The following is an 11,373-nucleotide window of genomic DNA, read 5'->3' as shown; positions in this document are numbered from 1 at the left end:
ACTTTTGAGAGATGAAAGCAGTGCCCGGAAAAAATCTTACAACGGTATTCGGCTCTTCATGCATATTTTACATTTCACGATTAAGTGATGCGACCGATGTGAAATAATTTTGTGTAGCATATATGTTAATATTTACCAAAATCCTTCGTTGGGGAAAATTCCTGATGGTTTGATATGTTCAATTTTTGTCTATTAGATGAAATAATGTTGACAGTGGTCATGGTGGTGAAGGAAAGTAGAGAGGCTGCAATGAAATTATAGAATTCTGCCACATTTTTAATTGTGATGTGATTAAAATTAATTTGAATCGAGAGTTAAGGAACCAGAATTTACGGGATTTCTACAGAATGTGTATGACATTTATATCTCTAGATCAGAGTATCTTTATATCCATCTGTATCTACTTATACCTTGTAAAATACTACGTATTTTAAAAGAACTTTGGCTCGTCTTCCTTTTTTTAGCCATTCCGCCGAATACATTGGAGACTTCACCCGAAGACAACTTTCAAAATACAATTTTAATTCCATGTTCCATATGTGGGCGAACATTCAAGTCGGAATCTCTTCAGAAGCACCAAGCAGTCTGCCAGAAAAATGCTTCAAAGAAAAGAAGGGTATTTATGAACTTATGAATTTACTGCCTGTACCAAGTGAAAGTCAGATGTATTAGTCGCCTCTTGATTAACGGTCATGTGAGATGATAAATTATTCCGTTCGTATTTGACGGCCAATTATTGAGAATGAAGGGGAATCGGGGAAGAGGATTGAATGAGGGATGGAGGAGGGAGTAATGAAGGAAGTGGACTCCCTCAAAAGTTTTCCGCTGCATGAAGAACCTGAGGAATTAGCCAGCTGTATATTCTGTGGAATGATTTTACTTTGTCTGGTTCGGTTGCTGAAGGATTTTCTGCTGTCGTTTGTGGAATTTTCAAGCTCTGCAATTCGGTACTGTAAGGAGGGCCTACTTAATTGCGTGCAACCTACTCCGCCGAAATTTTCATTCACAGAAAGTACAACTGACGAATTCTAAAAGTTCCCCGAGGAGTTGCGAAATTTTGAGTGAAATTCTATTTCCTGCCTTATAATTCTTTCTCCCCCCTCTCCTGCACGTCTGTCATTCGCTAGACTTCACACCACGTGCCTTAAAAGGCTAAAGAGGTTGGCCACTTTAGTTGAACGTTTGTAAACTTTGTGTAATTTCACTGTAAGATGCCATTCATTTTCATGGACGTGGGTAAACCTTCAAACAGAATACTTGCATATGCTAAAAAGTATTTACATTGCTTTAATACGGAATAAATATTTTTAAGCTGTACTGTTTTCATTGTGTAATTGACTAAAACCAAAAATTCCTGTGGGTGTTAATTATTTTCATGCTGTACTTTTTACTTTAGGTATTTGATTCAATGAAACAGAGAATTCAGGGAACAGAACTTGCCGAATATATTCCTATACCAGTGGTTCCTCCAAAGCCAAAATTGATTCCTATTAATAAAGTTGCAGCGAAGAAATTGTCGAAAGATGATCAACGAACTGGTGACTCACCAAATGTTGGCCAGCATACAACCACTCCTGCTAACACAGAAAAGGTAAATGGGAATGAGTGTGAAGTGATAAAAAGAATTCCAACAATTTCTCTTTTATGATTATGTTCAACTTTTTGTGGCCATATGGTTGCAAGTGTTGAATATTTTGTTGATCATCGTGAGGAGTAGAATGAAGTCATAGGAAGGAATCTTCCACATCTCACAGGTTTGATGGTGGGATCCATAATGATAACTTAAATGAAAGAGCATATCATTGGTGTTTAAGAATTTCAGTTTTTTAATCACATGTTGGTATTTTTTAAATATTTTTCTATAAATTCCATTATAAATTCATTCCAAGTGTTAAAAATGCTGTTTTAAAGCAGCTTCCAATCGTATTGGCAAATAGATTACTAATGGTTGAAATCAGGTTCTTGCCTAAATGAAAATATCTTCGAATTCTAAAGGGAAGGGTTTTTACAATCCATGGGACTGGTGGGCATAAAAGCCATTGTAAAATGGGTCTTTAGTCTCAAGTCTGGTGAATGATACAAATCCTGAAAACTGCCATTATTTGATGCTGATTGACTTGAACAGAGCTGGCCTTTAGTCTCCAGTCTCAAAAGTTAAAATTTAACCATCTTCTGCTGAGACTTACAACTCAAAGACTTCATTCCTGCAGCTGCAAAGGTAATGTACTTAAGGACTTAAAACTTGAGACCAAAGGCCCATTGTAATGATAATAACAATACTTCGACTTTATATGAGCAAGATTAAAACTGTGGCAGTCCCTTCTTCCATCTAACCCATCATCAAATAAATTCAATGAAAATATGACATTTGAATGAAATATAACATAAAAAAACCAGATAATGGCAATCGATTGTAAATGAATATCCAAGAGTACAAAGAGTGTGGAAGGATGCACAAAATTGTGGGAAAAACATAAGGAATAAGGCTATTATCATTGTAAAAAAAAACACCGATAATTGACGCTAATGTTTTAATTTACTAAATTAAAATAATGATAACAATAATTCAATATATGAAAAGTGAGAGGAGAAACAAAAGGAGAACTGATATACACATATAAATGTAGGGAAAAATTGATTAAAATAAAATTACTGATTAACAATGCAGATGTAAGAAATGTGACAGGAAAATGTTACTATGGTATGATTAAATGATTTTTTTAAATTTAAATATAATTTATCACCGGAAGTGAAATTTCAACAGTAAGATTAGTGTATGAAGTGGATATTTCTGACTAATAGTTGTGTGAATATGATATAACTGTGAGCTCCTGAAGTGTCTTACTTTCAATTCTGCTGTGATTTTACAAGTTTCTAATGTAAGGCTCTTTTAAATGATGCCATTGAATGAGCTTCCCTCAAGGCTAGACTGAGTTTGTTCCACTCGCTGCAAGCAGTAATAATTAATGATTTGTCGTAGATGGCCATTCAATACTGCGATATAACCAGGTTTTTATTCCCTCATGTATTGTAGAACAGCTTTAAGAGGCAGGAATATTAGAGAACACTTAGTGTTAGTTTGTTATTGAGACAAGTCCTTTCCATTGACTTTGATCTTTTTCCAGTTAATTGTTATTATCAATGAATGTTGTGAAAGTGTTTAAGTGCCAGTACTTGAGTACTATGGTTACCCTTTGTAAGTAGTCATGATGCCTTCAAAGAAAAGGCATTTAGTAATTTAAGCATAATGTAATTTCGCTTAAAATACAAGGAACTCTCAAAAGGGGAACCAGTGGTTTATAGAGGTGTCATTTAGGGAGAGCAAGATAGGGCAGTAGTCTCTACCTCTCACCCAGTTGAAGATTTTTGTATATAAACTTTGCGCCTACAACTTATCAGCAGTAAGTGAATGCACAAAAATTAAATACACCAATCAAGTCTTTTAAACAAATCATGCTTGCCCCCGGCAAAACTGAAAGGAGATCCCTAGGGGGTGGTTTCACTTGAAAATATTGTATTGAAGACGGAATCTGAAATTAAACTGAGCATCTGAAATAAAATGTATGAAACGAATGAGTAAATTTGACTCTGTTGCAAAAGAAGTTTTCATCCTTGCTATTTCAATATATTTAGATTGTATTGCAGTAAATGTCTCTTGCCACAGACCATGATGTACCCAAATGTGTTGTGTTTTCAATTTAATTCCATTTTATGATGGCTTTTGTTTAAAAAAACATACTTCATATTTTGATAATGTACTGAAAATGGCACATTTCAGTCATATTTGTACTTACCTTAGCAATCAATGTGTCATCCTTTCTGTTCCCCAGCAAATTGTGCAGTCAATTTGAAAAATATGGAACTTTTTGGTCTGTGCTTAACATGGGATTGAAATTCACCGTTTAGCCCAAAGTGTTGACATTTATCCTAGTCTAGCAATAAGGTGTATTTCTTGTGTGCAGGAATCCCAAATTTCTGTCAGAAAACTCATGCAAACAAAAACAGATGCATCAATCATGATGACCTCACAGCATTCATTTATATTTTCTGGAGTATATTGTTAACTGAATGTGTATGTAGTACATTTTTAAATTATTTAAATCCAGTATTACATCAGTGGCATCGTTTGCAAGTTGAAAAACATGTTCAGTTTACCCAAGTCTGCTTCTAATGATGGAAAAGCTTTCCAAAAAGGTGTTTCTTCACCTTGGGGAACAGGAGAAATTTGCATGGAGGTAAGTACGAGAGGATGAGAAACACATTCCACATTGACTGGTTGTGTCTCATGTACAGTTTTTGTGTTACCAACATGTGGGTGGCACCATATAACATTTTCAGTATATCTGATAGTGCTCTTAATGTTATCCTATTATTATCTTTCACACTGGCAGCAACATTTTCAATGTTTATCTCTGTGAGATGAGTGACTGGAGTCCTGGTTCCACCTTCCTCTTGATTGTTTCCCCTCTTCAAACATCTTAAACTATCTTCTAGCTGTGTTTTAGGCAAGAGAAGACTATTCATGTGTTTCATGTGGCATTTCATAGACCTTGGCTAACAATTTGCACTGGTGGAAGTAATATTTCAATGAAACATATTGCTTGTAATGTTTTACCTCCATCTTTGCTGTAAGGGAAATGAACATATTTCATCTTGCAATAGCGATATCTAATTCAATCCTGAAGTCAAATCAATGTGAATTGTACCATATAGACATAATGCAATTCTAAAAATATAAAATTTTTGCAGTAATTGTGTGCAAAAAAATGTATGATTTCTCTTTCAAGCAGACCTTGTGCTTGAACACTGGTGGACAGGTTAGCCAGATATGTTCTCCAGAAAATGTCTAAAGAGACTAGAAAAATTGATAAAGAAATAAATAGTGTTGAGGTAGGGATCATGATGACTTATGACTTTAATGGGCATTTCAAGAGTAAATGTAAATTGTGTTGTTGCATTTCTGGTCTGTCAGAGGTCAGATTGCCTGCGGAGAAAAGCAAGTTGGAGGTGAGAATGGGAATGGCGTGAAAACACAAAAAGTAGTTTCACTTGGCACTCAAATCAGCACCAAAATCCACACTAAAGCCTTGGAATTGAATAGAGGGATTGAATGGAACTCATTTCTTCTTGTGCTTACATGATTCTACTCAGGCCACCATGAAACAGTGCTGTTGGAGCATTTGCCACACTAATTCTATTTGTCTATCACCTGCAATAGTATGTTCATGTACTAAATAATTTAAAGAGCTAAACATTTAAAAGCCCTTTTTACTCTTTTGCCAGAGTTATGCTATTACCCTCAATTACATCTTTAATTTTCATAATAATTTGTATCAAGTAAAGCATTCTGGTTGCTTTTGACTTTTTCTTAAAACTTTAAAATAAATACAGACCAATCATGTTACAGCAAACTGCTTTATGATGAATTCCTAATAAAATCAAGTCCCAGCTGTAGGGATAGGGATGTGAAAGGACCTTACTGTAGCTGCGGTGAGATATATGGCATGATGATTTTTGTGAAGGGTTTTGTTGAATGGTGTTGATGATATGGTTTCAGGTCTTTTATTATCAAGAAATGCATCCTTTTAAGCAGTGCAATGGATGAAAAGTATTGGGGAACTGATAAGGTGTTTTGGAACACAACTTATTTTTACATTAATTATAACAAACTAAAACTTCAGTGTCGAACTAGGTGCTATAGGTAGTGATACAAATTTAACATGCGTATCTACCTCTCATGACATTCCTTTTTGGTTAGGAAGAGTGAAAATACCCTAATTTGAAGTTATTTGAGGAAGTGTACTGATTTCACTGATTACCTCCTTATAAACCTATCCTCGCATACTTCTTTCACCTTTCTAGCATTCAAGTCTAGTATCATAAATACTCTTTTCTTCCCAAGACTTACAATATAACTCTTCTTAAGAGTCTCTCTGACCATATTCACCCTAGACTTTCTTGGTCAACCTCACCTTTTAATGCACACATTATTTTCTCATCTGTTTGGCGGCTCAACTTTCAGCCATTCTATCAACATGATCAAACCAGCATAGCACACTTATTTTGTCTGTTATTTATTCATCCAATCGTCATTCATTCATTCATCACCCATCTCTCCCATGGACAATCTTTCAGTCCCCCCTACCCCCCTGCATTTAGTTGTCATTTATATTTATCGTGGCATATGCTAGTTATACTTCATGCAATAATTTGGAAAGGAATATGCATTTATAAAGAATCACTTCAGTTGCCATAGACAATTAATTATAATTATTTTTTAAATGCTTTATGTACTATCAGCAACCTTTCTGCTGTTATTCACATGCATTTTAATGTGTTTGTCTATCCTACCAACCTTCACAAATATTCTCACAATGTATGCCAAATAATTCATTTGTTCAATTATTTTGAAGTTTTCATACGCACTGTAATCATTATTCTTACCCTAATTTTCAAACACAACTACATTCATTTTTGATGTATTAGCTCTCAATTTTCTGTTGCCTCAGTAAAGCTATCCAAGTGCCCCTGCTGATCATGGGGGTTCTTAAAAAAGAATTATTGCTCTATTCATCCGTGGAAAGAGGGATGCATTTACATATCAAATAATTAGACCTACCTTTTTAGTTTTGGCGGTAGCAGATAGAGAGGCGATTAATGAAAATGATTTGTGGATGATACGCATTAGTTTTTCATTGTTCTTGAGTTGGGGGAAATTGAACACTTTGGCTGGTAAACCACACGTAATAATGCTACAAAGTAAAAGGAAAATAGGTATTGCAAGATGAGTCAACAAAAAAAAGAGAGATTTGGAGGAAAAATAATGGAAGTTAGGGAAATTGTGAGGAATGTTACTTTTCGGCTTTTATCACCACCCTGTTATTTCTTTTCACCCCACTTACTTGGCATTCTCCCCTCTACATCTCAGTCTTGAGTATTCCACTGCGACTCAAGATGCCCTGAATCTACTTTCCAGAACTTCCCCAAATCTCTCTCCACCAGCCATGTCTCCTGCCTTGTCTATCAATTCTTTGAATTTGTCCCCTTCCATCCATTTTGGTTCTCTTACCAGAAGAGGGTACACCATATTGGTATTTAGCAGTTGAAGGAGAGTTCCATGTTGAACATGAGTGATGGAAAAGGAATTGGGTGGAATAAGGTCAACACTTTTTCATGAAAGAAAATATGAGATAGTGCAAAATTTTCATAATTATTAAGTATTTAATTAAGTATAATTATTAATTTAAGTATAATTATTTACAAAAATTTCATAATTATTAAGTCGATGTAAGTATATTGTCAATAAAATTCTTTTAAAAAAATCAGTCCTACCACTTTTGGGTGCAACCATGTAAGTGTTTAATTCTCTCTGTAGATTGAAATTGATGGAGTTAGGGATTAAAATTGTGTTTACATTGCAATGGATATTTGGCAAAGAGCGAACGGTCTTTTAATGCTATTCTTTTGTTCTACAGTCCCTATTTTGGGATTTCTTCCGATTCTCTCGCCATTATGTGCCAGGTGGTTATTGCTCTTCAATACGTAGATATCAAGTGTCCAAGCAGTTTCTGGAAGGATGCATTTCATGTCAAATGAGCATCAGATGATGGATGATAGGACATATTGGAACCATGATCATCAAAAAAAATAACTCATGGTTATTAAATATTTTTATTGGTTTCGAGGTCATTGGAATAGTAAATCAATATTCTCTGCCCAGTACAGTACAGTTTAAAGTTCATCTCTCATAAAATGTCAGGCGCAAGGCCTTTGACCCATCAGAAACCAGCCTCCCCGGGCAGCCTTATTCAGATTTGCTTTCTCATAATCGTTGAAGCTGCTGAATGATGACTCAAGGGACTACGACCAACTGATTTGCCTCTTTTTACGGACAAAATAGCCATAATTATTAATTGGCCCCAACCCTCAGGCCTCTTTAGTTTTTCCTGTAGTATATTAAATGAATTGTTGCATTCTGTAAGTTTGAAGTTGGCTCATTTAAATTTTCCATGCGGCTCTACCTGAAAATTAATGTAGCATTAGCCTCAATTTTTCCTCTCCTGAAAAGGATAAGTGGATAGTAGTTTACTAATTTTCTTTCTTGGTGTATTGTTCTTACATTTCTCTGATTGAATTTTCTTCTCTCTAGTATTTGGATTCTGGAGAGTTACGTGGACAATAACTCTTGAATTAATTGCTGTTGTTGCTTTGACCAAACTACGTGTTCATAAAATTATCATGGAAGATTTTGCAATAAATTTGGTCATGTGTAGCATTAACATTGCATGTCATCTTCCCGTGTAGACCCCCGTGAGGCCAACGGTCACCAGAAGCAATAGCACAGGTGTGCATGGGGTTGCAAGGAGTGGGGGAGCGGCACAGCGGGAGGAACGATGTCCCCACTGCGACCGAACGTTTGGCTGGAAAGCCTTCTCGAGGCACGAGGAGTGGTGCCGGGAGCACAAGTCTCGTTTGGCACAGGCGCAGTCCCCGGCCGCCGTCCTAAAAGCCAAGGAAATGCTCGAGGCCAGAATCAAGGTGTGTTGCTAGCCATGATCAAGGGGGAAGGTATGCATTCGTACCATGACTCCATAGCGCAAGGAATATTGACTGTGAAAAATGTTAGTTAGGGCCATTAATAATGAAAATCACTCTGTGGACAGTTGCCCAAGCAAGATTGCGTGAAGAATTCCTGATCTGCTATAATATAGCTATAAATTTTGTATATCTGTTTTATTTTATTACCTGAATTCATGTAGATTATTATTATTATTATTATTACTTTTTATTTGCCCAGAGATCACAATACAAAAATACCAGGTGGGTGAAGTATGTACATGATATAAGGCACGTCAATGAGGAGCAAAGACACAGGCTCAGTTAAGATACATAAAAGAATAGATGCTCATAGTTACATAAGTGTTTGGTACAAACCCATGAACATCGGCTGTAACATGCACATACAATATCAAATTCAGAAAAATCATTGATCACAAACATGAATCAGACCATTACAATTGCTAGAAACTAAAAGTATGAACTTACTGGTCGGGAATATTGTTGAGATATTCATCAACCGAGTAAAACATATTGCGTTGTAGATATCTTTTTAGTTTATGCCTGAATACGGCAGTTCCCTGTGTATCCTTGATACTTTTGGGTAGTTTGTTAAATAATCTGATGCCCATTTCATTGGGTCCTAATTTCAATGCTTTAGTTCTTATATTCCCATAATGGAAGTCATTCCTGCCTCTGGTGTAATGATGATGATAGGCAGAGTTAAGAGAATAGTTGCCGATGTTATTTTTTATATATAGAATTAAAAACATAATGTAGATGCATGGGAGTGGTAGCAAATTTAATTCATGGAAAATAGGCCTTGATGGAGCATTGTAAGGTTTCCTGGCGATGATTCTAATAGCTTTCTTTTGCATTTTAAAGATGGTTTGAGAAATAGCAGCTGATCCCCATAATATTATACTGTAGGTTATATTTGAGTAAATTTCCCCATAGTACAAATTGAGTAGTACAGTTTTACTTGTAGTTTCATACAGGTGTCTTAATAAGTAGCAAGTTGAACTGAGCTTGTGTTGGAGGGCTTTTACATGAGTATCCCAAGAAATATTTGCACATAGAGAAATACCTAGAAATTTGCATTCTGTCACACGCTCAATTGATAGGTCATTGATTTTTACCAGCAGATCATCTGATATGTTCTTATTGTGTGTAAAGTTTACTATTTTACTTTTATTTACATTTAAGTCTAGAAGGTTGTCTGTACACCACTTGTTTATAGCAAGTGTGACAGACTTAGCTTTTTCCACAAGGCTGGGATATGTTTGTGTTGATATTATTATATTAGTGTCGTCAGCGTACAACACTGGTATTATTCCATCATTATTTGGTAAGCAGTTAGGTAGGTCATTGATGTAAATCAGAAAGAGGAGTGGCCCAAGGGTTGAGCCTTGTGGAACACCTTTGTTAACTTGGTATGCTTCGGATGAATATTTTGACCCATCAACTGATAACACTACTTTTTGAGTGCGATTATGAATAAAGGACTTCAACCAGTTTAAAGGACTTCCTCTAATTCCTATTCTATTGAGTTTAATTAGTAGTCTATTGTGGTTTACATTATCAAAAGCCTTTGACAAGTACTAGTAGAAAAGTAGAAAGCACTAGTCATGAACGTTTGGTGCTTATTCTATGCACAAGATCAGATATACATTATTATTACCACAATAAAGTTGCTTTTGGAGGGTAAGGATATGGCTCAGCCCAGACTAAGTCCCAAGGCCTGCAAAATTGACGTATTGGCTTGGTAAAAAAAAGTCATGTCTTGCAAAAATGCCAAAGGTCAGCAATGATGTTTAGTTTAAATAAAGTAAATATGTGCCATGATATTGAGATCCCTGAGTAAAAGTAGAGTCTTAACATGTGTGGGATCATAAATAATCATCAATTTCTATTTTGAAATTGACTTTAGCATGGAAAACTTCACCTAGAGTAAATGATTCATGCATTGGCATTGCAGTATCGAGCTCCATCATTGGGCAAATCAAAACGCCCCACTAACCGGGAGAAGTATGCTGGTGGTGTCTACACTTCTCCAGTTGTTCATTCAGTCCACAAGACATCTGTTGATGACAGTCCAGTCATTAGCAGTATGAAAGCAACTGTGTCAAGTAGCAATAAAGGTGAGTGCCACTGAAAAACTTACATGAGCCATAATATTTATTTTATATTTTTCTTTATATATATATATATATATATATATATATATATATATATATATATATATATATATATATATATATGTATATATATATATAATTATATATATATATATATAAATAATTATATATATATATAAAGAAATATTATATAATATAATAATATAAGAATTATATATATATATATATATATATATATATATATATATATATATATATATAATTATATATATATTATATGCATATTATATACATATTATATACATATACTACCTTGATCAAAAAGTTCCCGGAATAACCACCGTGTGGCGCTCCCATCGTTCCGATTTGAGTTCTGTTTTTTTTTGTTAAATTGGTACATCTGTTGTTGATATTCCCTTTAAATCTTAGTGTCATAACTTGACATTTGCAAAAGTTACGTAGCCAAGAGTACATCTATCTCTGTGTGTGTTGGCGATTTTTTACGATTTCAGAAATGGATTTAAATTTGCAACAACGAACTTGTATTAAATTTTGCGTAAAAAACGGATTTAGTGGCGCACGGACGTTGGAAATGTGTTTCGGCAACGATTCTCTAAAAAAAACGGTCGTTTACCAGTGGCACGAGCGGTTCAGAAGTGGTCGTGAGTCAATCGAAGAT

General features: G+C 35.1%; 1 protein-coding gene across 1 annotated transcript in view; it reads left to right on the top strand.

Annotated features, from left to right (window-relative positions):
- Positions 1 to 258: 258 nt before the first annotated feature.
- The window catches only part of LOC139696525 (uncharacterized), a 30,499-nt gene continuing 19,384 nt past the window's right edge, over positions 259 to 11,373 (top strand). Inside the window, exons 1-5 of the mRNA XM_071595325.1 lie at positions 259 to 351; positions 465 to 616; positions 1,397 to 1,591; positions 8,305 to 8,538; positions 10,535 to 10,697. Coding sequence (XP_071451426.1) covers positions 348 to 351; positions 465 to 616; positions 1,397 to 1,591; positions 8,305 to 8,538; positions 10,535 to 10,697 — 748 coding nt within the window. The 5' untranslated portion in view covers positions 259 to 347. The remainder of the gene's footprint in view (positions 352 to 464; positions 617 to 1,396; positions 1,592 to 8,304; positions 8,539 to 10,534; positions 10,698 to 11,373) is intronic.

This window comes from Hetaerina americana, unplaced genomic scaffold (genome assembly GCF_022747635.1).
Source record: "Hetaerina americana unplaced genomic scaffold, ioHetAmer1.1.p SCAF_7, whole genome shotgun sequence".
In the NCBI taxonomy this organism is placed as follows: domain Eukaryota; kingdom Metazoa; phylum Arthropoda; class Insecta; order Odonata; family Calopterygidae; genus Hetaerina; species Hetaerina americana.
This window is presented reverse-complemented; position numbering and strand designations above follow the sequence as displayed.